Source organism: Phalacrocorax carbo, chromosome 23 (assembly GCF_963921805.1).
Source record: "Phalacrocorax carbo chromosome 23, bPhaCar2.1, whole genome shotgun sequence".
In the NCBI taxonomy this organism is placed as follows: Eukaryota; Metazoa; Chordata; class Aves; order Suliformes; family Phalacrocoracidae; genus Phalacrocorax; species Phalacrocorax carbo.
This window is the reverse complement of record NC_087535.1, coordinates 649181-667588: the sequence shown is the minus strand read 5'-3', so window position 1 is coordinate 667588 and position 18408 is coordinate 649181. Positions and strand designations below refer to the sequence as shown.

Sequence of the window (18408 nt, the reverse complement as noted above, 5' to 3'; positions counted from 1 at the left end):
AAGGGGGATCTTGCAGGGGGCTGTATAAGACAGTAGATTCACATTTGCAGGGAGTAGCAATGCTTTTCTGTGGTCTCTCCCACCTTAAAAAGATACTTTAATAGAGTGCAGGAAAACAGTATGGAAAGCTCTGGAAAACATGGCTTTCATTAAAACCTCCAACAGGCCTCAGTTCTACAGTTTGCCCAAGAAAAGAGGAAGAGGCCACGGGGGTGAGTTACGCAAGTATCTGCATGGAGGAAAGGTACCTCCCATCCAGCAGCAGCAGCTGCCACACCAGCAGCCTGCAACCGGAGGAGCCAAGCTCTTGGGTTGGCTTCATCCTGTACCACTGGTCTTTCAGGAAACCCCGGCTCATCATCCAAGACTCCAGGCAGAAGCTGCTGGCACATCGTCCCTGGCCTGCGCCATGCAGCAGCGAGGCCCTTCGGCCCCAGGCAGCTGCATCCATGGGTCCATCCTGTGCTGAGACCAGACGGTGCAGTCGGCATCACATGTATGGGCTGTTTTTAGCGAGGTTAAGAAACTTAGCCCCTGTGGAATGACAAACTCGGCATCCGTTTGACTCGCTGCACCTATTTCTTGCACCGGGCATTGGCTGAGAGTAAGCTATTTTTAACCACCACTGGTTTAGTATCTTCTTTCTAGCTGTTATCATGGGCTAGAAAAGGCTCTGTGCACTCTTCATGAAAAACTCACTGCCGATCCCAGACCAGATAAACCTGCAGAAAGCCAGCACCGCTTCCCCCGGGCCCAGCGGTGTGTGGGTGCGGGCTCTCTCGCAGCAAAAATGGAAGTGACTACTTTCTAACCGCTTCCTTTCTTTCTGGGTCTCTCTCTCCCTCCTGCTCCTCCTGACAAGTTCATTTCCTGTTATTGATAACGGCCCCTGCACCCGGTGAGAGGTCACCACGCTCGGTGCCCCCACAAGAAAACAGCCCGGGGGCTGGAGGCAGCAGGGCTGTGAGAAGCAAACCCAGCTGAGCGTTGCTGGGGCGGGCAGCCAGCCTCAGCCCATGCCGCTGGGTGCTGAGGTCCCTGCTGCTACCCAGAGCAGCGAGCCAAGCACCCAGGATATGAACTACACAATGGGTCTTCAGGATTTTCAGGCCTTTTTGTGCCTTTTTCATAGGGAGCTGCTTTGTCCTGTGTGCTCTGGGGATGGAGAGTAGTTTCTTTTTCCTGGGAGCCTTCTTCCTGCCCACACACATCACAGCGCTTTGCAAACAGGTGCTGTGGTCTAGAGCCTCCTGAGAAGACACGAGTGTCTCTTGGTCTGGGGCAAGCCACTGCTGCCAGCCCGCCAAGCCTCCCATGCCAGGAAAACAGCTAGTTCCCCAGGGGAAAATGAGGCATGCAGAGGTTTCCAGGCGGCCTTTCCAGAAGCACAGCGCTCTCAGAGGCAGCCAGGGAAGCGCAGGACAAGCCCAAGCGACACAAGGATGAGCAAGATGCTGCCACCAGTGCTGGCGTTGTGTCCCCTCGCAGTGTGTCCTGGGTGACCAAGTAGCCCCATGGCTCTTGCCGTGCCTCTGTGGCTTCTCCTCTGCCATTTGTTGGATAGAGGGTCAGTCTCAGCACCTTGGAGATCTGGTCCCCCATGCTGGCTTAGATCCCCTCTACCCTCACCGCTCGACTTAGGAGCAATCCTCCATGCAAGAAGCTAAAATGAATGGGGAGAACTTGTTCCCACATGGGGAGAGGAGTAAACCATGTTGATATAAAGCACCTTCACGCTAGGAGAACCCCTTTCCCGGGGGGCTGTTCCTGTGCTCATGCACCCCTCTTCAGCCCACAGCGGCACCAACCCTCCATCATTGCTAGCCCCACACAGATGGGGCTGGCGGTTCTTCTGCTTTCCTCTGCCTTCCTGTTTGCAAAGTTGGAGGAAAGCTCAGGCTGTTTGCAGGAGATGTGGGAGAATATCTAATTCCAGAAACCAAAAGTGGTTGTGCTCAGCAGTTATTCAGAGAAGGAAAAAAAAAAAAAAAAGAAAAACAACCGCAACAGTTAAGCAAGAAATTCAGGTGATAAGCCATCCTTTTGGTTCTCCTTGAGGAGAAGGGCAGGAGCGCAGGGGCTGGCAAGATCAGCAGCGGATGCCTTGAAAAAATAAAACAGCAACTGCTTAATTGCTTCCAGCCAGAGCCGGGCAGCGGCAGGAGCAAACTCTGTGCAGACTGTCACCGGCAACGGGGGAGGAAGGTCACACGTCCGCTCCCTCAGGCTCTCCCTCCTCAGGAGCAGCTCCGTCCCAGCAGGATGCCCGAGGGTCTGGGCTCATGTGCAGCGCTGCTCTGCAGGCTCCGTGCTCCCCGCAGCGCCACCAACACGGGCTGTGCGTGGCAAACCGTTTGCACGCCGTGGCACAGAGTGCCGGGCTGTCCTTGGGAATGCGCTCACGCGGAGGAAGCCGGAGTAGCGAGATGTTGCTCTCCAGGAAAAGCAATCTGCAGAGGTGCTTCGCTCAGCTCCCGGTCCCGGCTGTCCCAGGGCCAGCAGGCGCGTGACACGGAGCCCCCCAATGCCGTGCCGTAACTGGGCTGTTCGCACCCCCTGTGGCCGGCTCTGCGGGATGCTCGGGCTAATTGCATAGTCCTTCTCATGCCGGCCGGGAGCTGCTGATCGGCTGGTTTTAACAGAGTCTGCTGAATCCCAAGGCAGCTGCTTCACCTTCAGGCCGATGAGCGATGTTTAGGCAGCAAAGGAGATGGGCTAATTTCCAAAACCCTGCAGGACGTCCTGAGCTCCCAGTCGTGCCAGCAGGAGCAAGACCAGCTCTGTCTGAGCGTTGGACCCAAAGGTGACGCAGGCCCAGCGGGAGAAGGCCATGGTGCGGTAGGCAATGCCGGGGGACGGAGACCGCGAGGCACCATATGTGTTTTGGGTGCTAGTTCGGTGCCCGCCTGGCTCAGGTGACTCTGGGGCTACACTGCTGTTTGGAGAGGGTGAGGAGAGGTGCTGGGGTGTGTGGGTCAGGGCAGGGCAGCTGGTAGAGCAGGCTGGTACTCGGCAGGCTGGAGGGCAGAAATGGGGGTAAGGACTGGCTGGGCTCTGGTGGGGAGAACAACTCCCAGTCTGAAGCTGGGACCTGCTCTTTGCACAAAGGGAACTGACTATGAGGATATGGCCAGAAGATGCTGGGGGTGCCAGATGAGCCCACGGAAGTGGAGATGTAAAATGCAAGTGTACAGCCTGCAAGGACCAGTCAGAGATAAATCCAGATCTCCCCCCGCAAAGCACCAGCTCTGTAGGGTCCCCACGTCCTGCTGGTCTTGCTGAAAATAAAACCACAGCCATACAACTCCTTTAAGACCCCTAAGACTCTGCCACAAACCTCTCCAGTCCCTATATCCTAACTCATGACTAATGCACAGGTGTCCACAGAAGGGACACAGGGGATCCCATGCCTGGCACACCTCCAGACACCTCCTGTTGGGCCAGGGTGGATGGCTGATGGCAGCTGGGACCCTCCCCTCTGTATCTGCCCCTCCATCACCAGTCCTCTGCTGTCTCCGCACCACTCTACACATCGTCATCACCTCCCAAAATACAAATGCTACACTCGTCCTCCTCACCATCTTGGGCACTGGGGATGCTGCGAGGGTGGGACACCTCTGGGGACAGGGCAAGGCTGGCACTTCTGCAGCAAGGCAGGGGAGGGATCTGGCAGCAGGGAGGCTCTTCCACCTGCAGCAGCCCTGCTCTCTCAGTAGGAGTGCAAGGGTGAAGGCCACCCTTGAGGGATCCAGGCACTGACACCCTGCTGCCACCAAGGTCAGAGCAGAGAGGAGTGCTGGGGGTAAGGGAGGTTCCCGTTCTGGGCCCTGCCCCACCAGGGGAGGGAGGGAAGGTGGCGAGGAGCACAGCTGTGGTCCTATGGGACCCACCCCAGAGCCATTTTCTTCAGTGTTGCTTCCCCCCGTCCCCTTCTGGGCTTTGTCCTCTGGGGACTGCCTGGTTCCTCTTTGCCTGCAGCAGCTTGCAATGAAGGCGGCTGCCCTGGAGTCCTGGTCCTGCCCTGACAGCAAACCACCCCTGGGTGGGGGGCTGCCCCCAGCCTGGACACCCTATTCCCTCGAAGCCAGGCCCTACCGCAGGTCTTCCACGGCCCCAGCAGCCCCTTCTTGTAGGACCCGGTGGTGGCCCTGTGCTCTGACCCCGGGCCAGCTGATGCATGCGGTGCAGAGCTGGTGGTGCAACAGGGGACGAGCACGGCTGAACAGCAGCGCAGGGCCCCTTGCCTTGCACTGCCAGCCAGAGCAGCTTCTGGCTTTTTGCTCACTGTTGTGCCCCCCTGCAGACCCAGCCTGTGTCCCTCAGGAGGAGCCGGGTGGCAGCATCGTCTTCCAAGCTGGGGCACAGAGGTGGCCAGAAGCAGTGTGCCCCAAAGCGTGTGCTTGTGTGTGTGCACCTCCGGGACTTCACTGCTCTGCGGAGGACAGCGAGGTACTTGCACGCCCTTCGCCTGCGTGGTGGACACCGGTGTGTTCACTCTGCAGGTGTGGGAGTGCATCCCGCCCGTGCGCTCCTGCGGGCGAGCAGGCGGAGGAGCACAGGCCGTTCCCAGGCAAGCAGCAGCTGCGTGGGTGGGTGCAACAAGGTGTGGGGTGAAAGGCTGCTGCAGGAGTGGTGCCAAGAACTGAAAAGTGCCCTGGGATGAGTGACGTGTTCCTGCTCTGTCTGCTCCTGGCCTCCCTCACATCCAGTCTGTCTCCGCCAGCTTGTGCCTCATTTTCCACCAGCACCTTGTCTTTCGTGCTATGGGTCTCCACTGGGCTGTGGCATCCCATGCTCTGCTTCCCTAAATGCACCTCCGTTGTCATGTCTCAGCCTGCCGGTGCTTCAGCAGAGGGGAGGAACAGGAGCCCTGCTGGCCAGGTGGAGTACGCTGAGGCCCATTCATGCACCGTCAGATGCATGTAGGGGTCAGGAGGTCTCAGCTGTGCAGATTTTTCTGCCCCTGGGAGCCTGGGCCATAGCACATCCCTGCAGCACATCTCTGCTTCCCTCCTGCATTCCCTCCATCCTGATGGGTCCCCATGGCCGGGACAGCCCCTTCAGTCTCCATCAGTGCCTTCTGGGTAAGGAAAAGGCAAAGGGGTCAGGTGTTGTTCCCAAGGGCTCTGCCCTGGGTGTCCTTGGTCCCATCCAGCACAGGTACACGCGTGGCTGAGCCAAGCCAGTGGCATGGGGAGGTCCATGAGTGGCAGAGGGAAAGTGTTGCAGGGTTTTCTGGGGTACTTCCCTGAGCATGAGTACCTCGATCTTGTGTTGCTTCAGAGGCAGAGGATACAGTCTCTCAGTATTTGTTTCCTCCTTTTAACCCTTTGCATGGTCTCTGAGGCACAGGAGGGACCCAGGTCCCAGGGCAACCAAACAAGGTCTTATAGCAAAGCATCTGTGTCCTTCGCTGCAGCTTTCAGGAGGGTTTCATGACCAAAGCAGAACCAGGCAGGAGGAGGAAGGGTCTTACTGCTGAGGGGATCCCAAATCCTTTGAAATGGCCATCAAATCTCTTAAATCACACTGGGCCATGGATCACTAAAATTGACAGCACTCAGGGAGCTCCTGGCCTCCATAAATTGTTTTTCCACACCACTTCTGTGGCTTGACCTTGTTTCTTGGATAAAGCCATGTTTTGGTGAAAGTTTCCCATTCCCTTTGGGGAAAAAGGGCCAAATTCCAACTCCCAAAGGCTGGTGCTGCCCTCTGGTCTCTTGCTTGCTGTGCTCCGTGCAGAGGGGCAGAACATGCCTGTGGTGGCTCCTGGGCACAGGGAAGGCCTCTGGACAGCCCAGTTCTGGGGATTGGAGCCCCGTTTCTCTGCACCTTTGGGTGCTGCTAGGTTCTGTGGGTGTTCCCTGGGCCCTACAAGGTCTGCAGGGGTCCAGCCGTCTCTGTCCTCCCCATCGCAGGTGCCTGGCAGTCGGGCAGGTTGGGGGTGAGCGTGGGCACGCGGGTGTCACCGACACATGCCCAATGACTCGCGTGTGCTGGCAGCTCTGTGGTATCTGCCACGGTGACATGCGGAGCTGGTCCCTTGCTTGTCCCGGTACCAGAGGAACAAGGTGGCGAGGAGGCAGCAGGCCTGTGCAAGGCTGGGCCGGCAAAAGGCAGGAAGGGTGGCCCCAGGGCTTTTCATCTTGGCTGCACCCTCAGGGACCCCTTGAGCTCGAAGCTACCTAGACAGCAGGGGTGTCCGCTACACTAAGAGGGCAGATACAGCCCCAGCCTCAGCATTACTGAGGAAGAAATCTTCTGCAGCGTCTGACAGACGGATACTTCAGAGAAGAACCCTCTTTGTTTACTCTGGTCCCTACTGAGGGCAAGTTTGTGTGGCCATCTTGTTAAGTACTGCACTGCTGGTCGTCTGAGGAAGACTTCTCTGTCAGAAGACGGAGGGTGGGAGGGAAGGGCAGTGCTGGGCCTGTTTGTCTGTGGTGGGGCTGTCCCCAGGCCCCTACAGCCAAGTTCTTTCATCCCACATTGAACAGGGAGCAATTCCTTAGGCCATCCTCAGGCCTGACACAGAGTCCAGGCCAGTTCTGCAGAGTCTGCTGGCACCCTGGGATCTGCTCATAAGACACAGATGTTGGTGGCCCTTGTCTCCAGGATAAGGTTGCTCTGCTGCTGGCCAAGCCCAGAGCTTGGACCCTCTGATCTCCCACCTCTTAGGTAAAAGGTAGCACTGACAGGTTCTCCCATGGCCCACCAGTGAAGATGTTTTCAGGATGAAATTGTGGCACCCCCTTGCACACATGTTCCTGCAAAGACCCAGGCATGCACAGACACACACGTCTCCAGCAGTGCCAGCACCGCACATCCCAGGGACGGCTGGGTCACTGCCATGGCCTGGGCTGGAGGCGGCACTGGGGCAGGGGGCTCCGCAGGGCAGCAAGGAGGAGCCAGTGGAGTGGCCAGGGTGGGGGGAAGGCACTTGGGATGCGGGGTCTGTGGTGGCTGGTGGGGACACAGCGGGAGCCGCTGCAGCGCAGCGGGGTGGGGGCAGAAGAGGAAGGAAGCGTGCAGTGTCTCTGCGCAGGGCCTGGGCAATAACAAACAGGAAGAGCAGCAGGGCTGCGGCAGCGGGCATCAGCGGGAAGGATGTGCAGTGCCCCAAGGGCAGACCTGTCCTACCTGAGCCAGACCCTCCGGGGACCCTCCTCCCCAAATACGCTGCGTTCCCTGCCCTGCTGGGGAGGGGGAGCCCATGTGTCTTCCCCCGAGTTGCCCACAGATGGTCCCGGGTGTAGTGGGGTGGCGGGTGGCACTCACAGAGAGGTGGGTTAGGGGGACGGTGGGGTGGCACGAGGACCACACTGCGCACAGCTGGGCATGAAGGGTGGGAGGTGTCGAGCCCTGGCTTGCCAAGGAGCAGGATGATGAACGGCTGGTGCCCAGGCAAGGGGATACAGCCAGGGCGGCAGGGACGAGAGGGCTCATCCCAGCTCCCTGTGGGGCAGGTGGGGGCTGCTGTCCCCAGAGCAGCACCACTGCACCATGTGAAACATCCCACCTCGGCTCTTCTGCCAGCCGGTCCCACAGCCGGGTCTCTCCCGTCCCTCCATGACCGATGGGCTGGCACCAGCACCGGCCACGGCCGGTTGCAGAGGGCACCGAGCACACCCCACCGGCCCTGCTGGAGGTGCCCACAGAGGCACCCCAGGATTTTGGGGGAGGCAGGGCTGCGCCCACTGGCGCAGGACAGGGGTTTGCTGGCAGGGAGTGGGGCTGGGGCTGCAGGCGGCCCAGCAGAGCCGAGCTGTGGCGATGTGGCCGGTATGTGTGTGGGCGGCAGGCAGGGTGGGGGAGAAGGAGGGAGAGGAAGCGGCAGAGGCAGCAGCTCCTTTGATAAGCAGCTTCCTGAACACTTTCAAACCGTGGTGTTAGACCGACACGCGCAGCGCCTGCGGGCCTGTGCCGGGACCGACGGAGCCCATGCCGCGGGCAGCAGGTAGGCAGCCCCCCAGCCCGCTGTGCCGCCCAACGGAGAGGGGACCCCCATCAGGCAGTGCTGGGCCCTGGCGCCCATGGGCAGTGGGCATGTGCTCACTGTGGGCAGCCCCGGGCAGGGATGAGATGCTGGGCAGGGATGAGATGCTGGGCAGGGTGATGGGGACACTCTCCCTGCAGGTGCCGGCAGCTGGGGCTCTTCGCAGGGTCCTCCTGCCTGCCAGGGGCTTGGATGGGGCATCTCCCAGGTGTTTCCCAGCTGGTGTGTGAGGGATGGCTTCTGGGGTTGGAGCCTGCTGCTGTCTCTGGCCAGGATCTCCTCTGGTGCTGTGGCTCCTGTGGACCAGCCATTCCTGCCCTGCCTGGCGGGGGACAGGACCGCAGGCCACCCTGTGTGAGGCATGGGGATGGTGCATGTGGCAGTGATGGCATTGCCACCCCCAGAAATGCTGCCAGCCGCGTTCCCAAAGAGCATGGCCACAGCATGGACCCAGTTCTCTGCAGGACCTCCCTGAGCTGATCCCACTCTTGGGTTCCCACTCCCTGGGATCCCACACTTTGCCCACTGAGAGCTTCAACTCTGCAGCATCCCATGTCCCTTTGGGCCCATCTCCTCCTCATGAAAGGACCTGGAGACACAAAGAAGCCTCATGATCCCAGGGCGCTGCCTGCACCAGGAGGAGCTCTGCCCAGAGGTGAACCAGCATCACCCGCATCTCCTGTCCCTGCCAGGGGCTGCCCTGAGACTGGCGGCAGTGAAGCCCTGGCACCCTCCTCCAGCTGGGCTACCCCATCGCCTCTTGCTCAACCACCCAGATAAAGCAGTTTCCTCTTGATGGTTACTGAGACCTGTGGGATGGAGGAGGCTGCCCCAGGGTCTCCCTTGCCAGAGCTGCGAGGCTGTCGAGGGTGCCTGGACCTGTATCTCCCAACAGCAGGAGCTGGCCAGGCTCTGTGTGGTGCTTGCACACCGTCTCACCTGCCGAATGCTGCTGTGCTCGTGTGGGTCCCAGCTCGCCCTCCTCCCCATCGTGTTCCCAGGCCGAAGCAGGCATGCCGGCAAAGGGCTGGAAACACGGCACCGTGTGCTTCCCATGGAGGTGGAGAGCATCTTGGGCTCCCACAGAACTACACCATGCTCCGCCAACACAGGACATGGGTGTCCTCTGCCCGGTGCAAGCAGATGGCTGTCAGTGCCGTGCCCAGGGTCACCAGTAGGTGCCTGTGGGGGCTGCAGGGCATCCTGGAGGGTGACCATGCTGGGAGCTCTTGTTGTGTCACCCTCCTGGATGCAGGGGTTAGGGGCCCTGGTGCAAGGGCAGCTGAGGACCCAAAACCTGTCCCTTGCTTAGGGACAATCTGTCAGGGGGGGGTCCACCCAGCCTCATGGTATCTCTCAGATCTGCCTTTTCTTTTCCAGCTACTTCTCCAATGGCTCCTTGATTCCCAGGGAGTTGCAGGGCCCCTGTGCCCACTCCCTGTGCTTCAGGACGAGGGCTTTGTGGCTGCCGCAGCATGGTACAAGCCTGCTTGGTGTGCTCCAGAGTTCATAACGGCAGCCTGACAGCCCGGGCAGCCATGGCAGACACGGACAAGACAGACAAGCCCAGTCCCTCTGCCAAGAAGCACGTGCGCCTTCAGGAGAGGTGAGTGTGGCTGGATGGTGCCCGCAGCCTGAAGCCTCTGCTGCCCCTCTCAGCCCAGGCAGCAGGTAGCCACCGCACTGCTCATCCCCAGGGCTTGGGCTCCCCCGAGCCTCCTTCCCCCAGGCCAGCCCTGACACCCACTGCGGCCGACCTGTGCAGATGCCAGGTCTGACCGTGGAGGCAGCCCTGACCGCCCCTGCCCAGCCTGGGCCAAACCTAGAGACTGTGCTTTGAGGGCTTTCCAGCAAAAGCTGAAATGACCAGCTGGCTTCTTGTTCCTCAACTCACCCCATCTTCTGAGGTCTCTACCTGGCCCCTTTCTTCACCCTCTGTTATTCTCTGCCTGAATTTTCTTAGGTGTGGGGTGGTTTTAAGTGGTGATATGGTGGTGTGGGCTGCCCTCCTGTCCTGGGGTAGCAGAGGGTCAGCCAGGGACCCCTTTGCCTCACAGGAGGGGATCCAACGTGTCACTGATGCTGGACATGAGCTCACTGGGGAACGTGGAGCCCATCCAGCCCATCTGCACGCCACGGGACATCACACTGAAGTTCCTGAGGACATCCAGCCATGTGCTGAAGAAAGAGGAGCTCCAGCAACATGCCCAGAGCCTGGCACAGCTCCAGGAGGAGTTTTCGGTACGACGTTCCCCTCTGCTCTCCCTCCTCACGCGAGTACGGCAGGGGCAGGTGGGGAGGACTGGCAGGGGTGGGCATCTCAGAGGTAGGCTCTGAGCCCAGCTGTGCCCCACAGCACCGGCGGCAGGGAAGGCAATGTGGGCAAACAGGGGTGAGGGGTGCCCTGAGTGTCCCCTGGCTGCCAGCTCCCTGGTGCACGCAAGTCCCCCCTGGGTCCCTGGAAAGCCTGCCCTGCCCTCTCATGCCAAGCTTTTCTCCCAGGGTGGCACCTCTGGAAGGTGTCCCACCACATCTGGACTAAGGACAGGGCTCATGCCAGGAGCTGACACCTCTCGTGATGCTGCTCGGTCCCTCTGTCAGCCTCTCATTGCCTGGGGGGCAGCTCTGCCATGACAAGGGGACACAAGCAGCAGCAATGGGCTTTTCCTCATAGCTGTTCTCTCCTTCTGCAGAAAATCCCACCCAACTTCGTCAGTCCAGAGGAGCTGGAGATCCCTGGACGTGCCTCCAAGGACAGATACAAAACCATCCTCCCCAGTACGTGCCACTGCACCCCTTTGCCTCACGTTTGCCAGGTGCCATGTGCAGAGAGGGGGTGTGCGTGCATGTGCATGGGTGTTTGTGCAAGGGCTTTTGTGCATGGGAGAGGGGTGACTCGGAGCAGCCCTGGCACCGGGGTGGGGCACTCCTGTGCGCCTTTGGTGCTCCTGCTGTGCTTGTTCCTGCTCCCCATGTTGCAGGAGCTGGGTGCTCTGTTGCAGGGGGTGTACACTGTGTTACGGGGTGGTATGTGGGGAGCTACTCCTTGGGGTGTATTCCCAGGGTGTGCAGTGCATGACAGCCCCGCCTGGGTTGCTCCCTGCCACAGTGAGGGCCTTACATGTCCCAAGGGCTGGGGGTATAAAGGCTGAAACCATTATAGGAGGACCCATTTGGGCTCTAGTCAGGCACAGTGTGAGGGCCCTGGAGGGTTATTGCCTGGCAGGTGGGTTACCCCCCATGCTCACTGCAGTACAGGCAGGTTTGGGCACAGCTGGCTGTACCCTGCCATGGTAGTGAGGGTGAAGCGAGGCAAGAAGGGGCCCAAGGAAGGGTGCAGAGAGCTCCAAGCATGGCATGGAGCTGGGAGGACTCTGTCTCCAGCCTCTGGAGCTGAGGCAGGGAGGATGGGTAGGGTCAGGCACTGAAAGACTGACCCTGGGGTAAAGCCTGCCATCTCTTTCAGATCCTGAGAGCCGGGTCTGTCTCAGGAGGGCAGGGAACCAGGAGGAAGACAGCTACATAAATGCCAACTACATCACGGTGAGTGTCCTGCCTGGAGGGGGAGCGGGTGGTCTTCCAGGTCCTGCAGCCCACAGCTCACAGGGCTTCGGGCTGCAAACTCCTCGGTGCTGCAGGTGCCATGCTGGGACCCACACGCTGGGGCACTGACTGTCACCCACTGTCCTGTGGCTGCCCTGGGTAGCAGTCTGAACTTGCCACCCCTTTCTGAACTGGAGAGATGTGGCTCCATCCGCGTAGGGCAGATACACTGTCCCTTTTGGTGGGAAAGCCTCACAAGGTGGCTGCTCTCGGCTCCTGCTGCTTGGGTGGGTCGAGCACCTGTATGGGCCCCCTTGCAGTGGCTTCTCCATTTCTTCCTCATGTGCTAGTCCTTTGCCTGGAGAGGCCACAGGAGGCAAGCTGGGTCAACAGCGCACCGCAGCCAGTTCAGCGCTTACACAGCCAGGAATTTCCTCTCTGCTCAGGGCGGTTGTTGCAGTTTCCCAAGAAGAAAGCTAATGAAGGGGAGAGAATGGCTTATCTTTGTCCCCCGGTGGGGTCCCTTTCCAGAGACTGAGAAATCCCTGGACCCAAGGGTGTTACTTCAGGCAGCTTGATCTATGATAATCCTGTGCAAATGACCCCTTCCCGGCTGCAGTCTCACTCGTTGTGCTGAACATCATGTCACCCTAAACCGGGCTCTTGTGTCAGCCAGGCACCGGCTTTGCCTGGTTGGTAGGCTTTTTTCTGAAGCAGTTCATCTCTTTTCAGCATCCTTCCCCTTGGGACAGGCCAGCACTGGGAAGCAGAGGTGGGTCCACAGCCACTTCGGGTGCGTGGCAGCGAGGAGAGCGTGGAAATGTGGGACTTAGAAAAGTAGCCCACAAAAGTGCCCTCTGGCATGATGGACAGACCCCTGGAAGGTGGTCTGACAGTGCAGGTTGGAGCTGGAGGGCATTTAGTAGCATTTCTTTTCTGATGGTGCCCATGGGTGTGATCCAACGAGGCAGGAGCGGTGTGAGCTGCCAGCATCCTGCCGTGAGGGCTGGAGTCCGAGCTGGACACAGGAGCACATGCCTAAAACCTGGGAGGCTTGCTGGTCCAAATGCCATCTTTACCATGGGCAGCAGAAGACTGTTTTTAGAATAGCCTTCCTGAAACAGCCTGGCAGCAGGCAGCTTCGCATCGGGTGACGCCATCACCCTGTCCACTTGCATCAGGGTGTTCATGAGCACGTGGCATCCCCTCCGTCTCACACAAGTGTTAACAAAAATGCACAGACACTGCTCATCCCTATCTCACACACGTGCACATACATGTGCACACAGCTGAGCACACGTGTGCCCACGCACCCGTGTGGTATTTTCTGACCCCTTCCTTCCACTTACCTCTCCAAGGGTGTCACGGTGCAGGAATTTGTAGGCACATCAGCAAATTAGCGACCCAGCCTGCTTCTGGCATGCTTGGGAGGCACAGTGAGTCTGGGAGACCTCTGCAGGTATTTGATCACATCATCCTCCACCTGGGATTGAATGTTTTTCCTGCTGACTGTATCCCATGAAATGTCTTTGAGCATGAGGGGCAGGTGGGGGGAAATTCCCAGCGTTGATGCCTCCAGGTCTTACTGCAAGACTCCCTCTGAATGGAAAATTGTGTTTCCTAGGAAGAAGAAATAATCTTGAGGCATGAGAAAAGGGCTATACAAAATGTTCCTGGAAATGTTCCTGCCCCTTGGCTGGGCCAGTGCAACTTCTTGTGGGACCAGGCAGTTAACGGGATTGCTGGGAAGACCTGGATGAAATCACAGGGGTCTAGGTGCATTTTAAACTGAGATCTTTCTTGACAAAGCCATAAAGCTCTGCCTAGAGTGCTGTGTACACAGTTTTCCAAAAGCTGTGAGTGCTGTGGGTGCCTCCCCCAGCATCCCAAGGGCACCCTCAGTCAGGTCCCTGACTCCTTGCTGAATTGCCAAATTGCATCTCCAGCTGGGAGCTGGAGTAACACGTTACTCACCCCGTTGCTCTCCCCCCACCTCTGCCTGCGCCTGCCCTCCAGCTCCTGCCTGCTGCTGCTGCTGCACACCCTCCCCTCTGCTGGGCCAGCAGCACTGCCCAAGAGGCCATGGTGTGCAGCAGGAGCTGAGCAGGACTCAGAGCGCCTCCAAGCTTTAATATTTCTTTGGCAATTTTATACTGGGGAAGGAAGTGACCACGGAGGCAGAGGATGCTTGGAGCTGTGAAACAGAGCCTGGGGCAGAGGCAGGGCCGGTGTCTGTGCAGACAACCCCTCCAGGTGTCCCCAGACCCAGCCTTCCCGCTGCTGGGCACTGCCACATCCCCTCCTGAGCCTGGTGGGGAGGCAGCACTGGTGGGACCCAGCTGGGACTATGCCAGATCCCAGCCAGAGTGGAGCCTGATGACTTCTGCTTGCCCTGGGGGAAATGCCTCTGGTGAGAAGCGCCCTCCCTGCATTAGCTCTGCCTTGCCAAGGTGTCCATCACACCAGCTATCATCACACCAATAACCTGGGGATGCTTGCAAGGAGCTTGGGTGCACATGGCTTGCTGCATGGCCTTGCTCCTGGACTGTGGGACTGGGAGGATGGAGAGGATGTCTGGTAGGTCCTGATCAGGTCTATAAAAGCACGTCAAGGACAGGCTTAGTAGGAAATAGCCCATGTGGCTCAGCTTCTCATGTGTAGAGGAAGAAAAGCACCATGAGAGCTGGAGTGGCCTGGACACAGGCTCCCCCTGCACATCAGGGTCCCCTCCAGCGTCACTGATGGACCATGTGCTCGGCAGGGCTATGCGGGGCAGCCCCGGGAGTACATTGCCACCCAGGGACCCATGCTGAACACTGTGACCGACTTCTGGGAGATGGTGTGGCAGGAGGAGGTGCCCCTCATCATCATGATAACCAAGCTCCAGGAGCGCAAAGAGGTACTGTTGTCCCTGCCCAGGCCCAGGCCCAGCACCCCAGCCAGGAGCAAAGGAGTCGGGTGGGGTGGGGTAATAACAAGAGTAAAGGGTTATGTGAGACCAAATGTGGGGTCTGAGCCCCCGCTTGCTTTCTCTGCTTCACTCTCAGAGGGTACCCCTGATCGATCACACATGGAGGAGGAGAGCCCCAGGGGTGGAGCCTTGGCCCCATCCAGCAAAGCCTCTCCTCCTCACGTGGCCTCTTGTGTTCTGGGCATGCTTTGCCAGCTGAATAATAGGATAAAGAGATTAGGGCAGCCCCCGGGAGAGGGAGCAGAGGCAGCAGTCAGCAGTGTCCCTCCAGCCCCAAGCAGCTCTCCTCCTAGTCTGGGAGCTCTCAGCCGGTAGATCCAGGCTGGGACGGGGGCTGGCAGCACCGACCCCTGTGTGGTGGCCGCCCTGTGCCTCGGCTGGGATCCCTGACTCCCCGTCCAAGCAGCGCCTGCCTGGGGGAACTCACCTTCACTTCCCTGGCCGTGTCCTTCCTCCCTTCTCTCCCTGGTTGGCACAGCATCCCTGTGCCCTCCACTGGGCAGGCTGGGTCCTCCTGGGTCTGGCAGGGCATGGACTGGCCCAGGCACGGCTCCCATAGCACTGGAGAGAGCAGCCTCGGGGTCTGAAAGCCATATGGCAGGGCACGGGAAAAGGTGCAGGGGGAGCAGATGTGGGGAGAAGGATCTGGCCCTTCCTTAACTTCCCTTCTGTGTCACTCCACATCCACCTTGCCCACTCCCCCACACCTCTCTAAGTGATGGCCCTTCCCAAGAGCACTAAGCAAAGCATAACTCAAACATCCAGCAGGAGCATCTCTCCTGCCACATGAACCCTGCCTTTTTCTTTCAGAAATGTGTCCACTACTGGCCGGAGAAGGAGGGCACCTACGGCCCCTTCACCATCCGCGTGCAGGGCGTGAGCGAGTGCATCGAGTACGTGGTCCGGGATCTCTCCATACAGGTGGGTTAAAGCTCCATCCTGGGGTCAGAGGGAGAGCCCAGCAGGGTCTGGCAGTGCCTCTGCCATGCCCAGGCTCTCTAGCAGGGTAGCAGCACTGTGTGACAGGAGAGCAGAGGGTTCAGGGCTCGGAGAGCAGGATCTTATGAGCCCCCTGCCAGAGGATGGGTCTGCAGAGCTCTGCCTGCCCGAGGAGGCTGAGAGGGAGTAGGACCCAGCCCTGGAGGGGAGAGGAGAGAAGGTCAGCTGGGGAGAGCTTCTCTATTAGCCCTTTGCTGTTTGCACTGTGCCATTGGGCTCTGCCCTAAGGTCTCTCTGTAGTCATCCTGGGCTGACAGCAGCCAAAAGGATCTTGCTGGCTTTGTCTGGACTGCGGGGACCGTACTGGGACACCCTGCATCTGTTCCCATCTCCTGGGATGGGGCACTCCCCAGTGTCCCTGGCCCAGGGGTCTCTCCTGGGTGTCTGGCAGAGGTTCAAAGAGGGATTTGGGAGGAGAACAGATGAGATGGGCACAGGCTGCCCAGCCTTTGCTTGAGCTGGACTTCATGGCTTCATTTGGCCCAGCCCAGTGAGTCCATCCTCCTGTGTCCTGATTTCTCTTTCTTCCATTCTGGAAAAGCTTGAAGGTGAATGCCGCCAGGTCAAACACATCCTCTTCCCTTCCTGGCCGGATCAACAGACACCCGAGTCAGCCAAGCCCCTGCTGCACTTGGTGTCCAAGGTAGAGGAGAGTCTCCAGGCTCCAGCCAGCCCCGGGCCCATCGTTGTGCACTGCAGGTAAGAGCTTTCCCCTCACCCGCGCCCCTGCGTGTCCTTCACCTTGGGGTCAGCGTGCAAATGCTGGAGAGGAAAAATCCCACATGAGCTGCTCCCGCTGTGGTGCAGAAATCCCAGGGCATGACATCCCCATAACAGTTGTTCAACCAGCAACTCCTGTCCTGGCGTCAGGGTGGTGGCATCAGGACGGTGCGTACTGCCCTGTAAAGAAATCTGATTTGCACCTGTGTCTGCGGACAGTGAGGTGGGAGCAGGAGAGCTCTGCAGGGTCAGGACCCAGCCACCAGCCCCACGGCAGATCCACAGCTCAGGCCCCTGTTTCCCCTGCCACTGGGCATGGCCTGCAGCTCAGCTGTGAAGCTGTTTTTCAGGGCAGCCCTCCTGGAGGAGGTGGCCTCTGTTAATTTTCTCTCACTGCTAAGTGAATTTGGGGGCGGTGGAGCAGAGCGCCTGGTTGTCCGTATGCAACACGCGCGGGATGTGATGCTGCAGGCTGGCCTGCCCACGGGCAAACAGCTCTGTGGGAGGGATAGAGCACAGCTGGGCGGGGAGGCGAGGGGCTGCAGAGACCGCTGCACTGCGCAGGGATGGCGGGCACCGACCAGTTTTGAGCTTCCAGAGCGGCCTCAGCTGGGCCGTGCAACATGGCAGGACCCTCTTGCCATGGCAGAGTGATGCCAGCCCGTGTCCCTTGGTGTCTGGCTAAGAAAGTTGGTCTGGCAGCTTGGACCAGGGCCCCAGAACCTCTCTAGGAAGAAATCATGGCCGCAAACCAATCCAGGAGTATGTCCAGCTCGGACAGACCAAGGTCCAGGCAGTGGATGTTGCTGGTGCTCAGCACAGCTCTGTCTGTCCCGCAGCGCAGGCATCGGCCGGACGGGCTGCTTTATCGCTACCAGGATCGGATGCCAGCAGCTGAAGGACAAGGGGGAGGTGGATATCCTGGGAATCGTGTGCCGGCTCCGCATAGACAGGTGGGTGCTCAGAGCAGGCTGCTCCGCGGAGGGTCCTGCTGGGTGGCAAGCCTGGGAGGAGGGATGCAGGAGGGGGATGCGGGGACGGGAATCATGAGGGGGCATGGGGACAGTTTTTGATGGAACCCAGAAGGGGTGCTAAAAGATGCAGATGTGGCAACAGCAAATGATTGCCCAGTGCTAGGGCAGTTTTGCTGTCAGGGCTGTTATAGCTCTGAGGACCTGAGGACGTGAGGGAGAGGAGAGCAGCTCTGGACCGGGGAGCAGTCTGTCGCTTCCAGCTCAGCCTCTAAATTCAGAAACCCTTGATTTCACCACTTTTCAGGGAGGAGTACTGCTAAAAGTTAGAGCCAAATCAGTTGCTAGTCCACATTTCGCAGAGCCTGGCAATGGTCTTTGGGCAGCTGTGACACCTGATTCAGATGTAGCTGGGTGTGGGGTGATGGAGGAATATTTGTGCCCTGGGAGCAGGGAGCCGGGGACGGGGCTGTGGGCTTCGGCGAGGTGTCACAGGACCTGCCTTTCCCTTGCAGAGGTGGGATGATCCAGACAAGTGAGCAGTACCAGTTCCTCCACCACACACTAGCTCTCTACGCTTCCCAGCTGCCGGAGGTGGGAGGCCACTAGCACAGGGCTCCCACCGGGCTGCTGGCTCCCCACTCTGACCTTTCCTGCACCAGCCTTGGGGACACCTCCAGCAAAACCCCGTACTGCTGCTGCCAGGCCACAGAGCAGCAGCATGAGCATCCCTCAGGACGAACACCTCTGAGCAAACCCATGGGGATTGTGGCCTCGTGACCTTGGGGACCAGCAAGATTTGGCGGGTTCACGTGAGGGATTCGGCAGGTGCTCGAGGTGGCTGTTGCTGCTGGCTCGAGGCAGATTTCATCCCTGGAAAGAAGCTTTGGCTTTTGAAACATGCAACGTTTTATCCTCAACCAGAAGAACGAGCTGTGGAGAGGAATTGAAGCTGGGTGAGAGCCGGGAGCACAGTTTGCCTTTTAGCTGCACAGAAATGTTTAACCCATTAGATGCAGAGCTGGCACAGTTACCCTGCAAATAAACAGAGCCTCTGTCCTGACTGTGCATCGTCTGTGGGCAGAGGCTGCGCTGCGCGCAGGGCTGTGCTTGCTCTGAACACGCGCCGTGGGGCGCTTCTTGCTAAAGATGCATGTTGATGATTTGGTGCGAAAGCTGCACAGCTGGTTGCCTTCGGTACGTGATTT

At 59.2% G+C, this 18408-nt stretch overlaps 1 protein-coding gene across 4 annotated transcripts; it reads left to right on the top strand.

The window, feature by feature from the left end:
• The first annotated feature begins 2162 nt into the window (after window positions 1-2162).
• Window positions 2163-18263, top strand: PTPN7 (protein tyrosine phosphatase non-receptor type 7). Of its 4 annotated transcripts, none has more exons than XM_064472029.1 (10): window positions 2163-2803; window positions 9377-9602; window positions 10054-10237; window positions 10690-10774; window positions 11463-11539; window positions 14301-14438; window positions 15321-15431; window positions 16051-16208; window positions 17069-17182; window positions 17716-18263. In XM_064472029.1, exons 2-10 carry the CDS (start codon window positions 9472-9474, stop codon window positions 17807-17809), a joined length of 1092 nt encoding a protein of 363 aa, XP_064328099.1. In that variant the 5' UTR covers window positions 2163-2803; window positions 9377-9471; the 3' UTR covers window positions 17810-18263. The 4 variants fall into 4 exon arrangements, with proteins under 4 accessions (XP_064328099.1, XP_064328098.1, XP_064328100.1 ...); XM_064472028.1 differs by having other exon boundaries at window positions 2163-2838; XM_064472030.1 differs by lacking the exon at window positions 2163-2803 and adding an exon at window positions 2849-2948.
• Window positions 18264-18408: the final 145 nt, after the last annotated feature.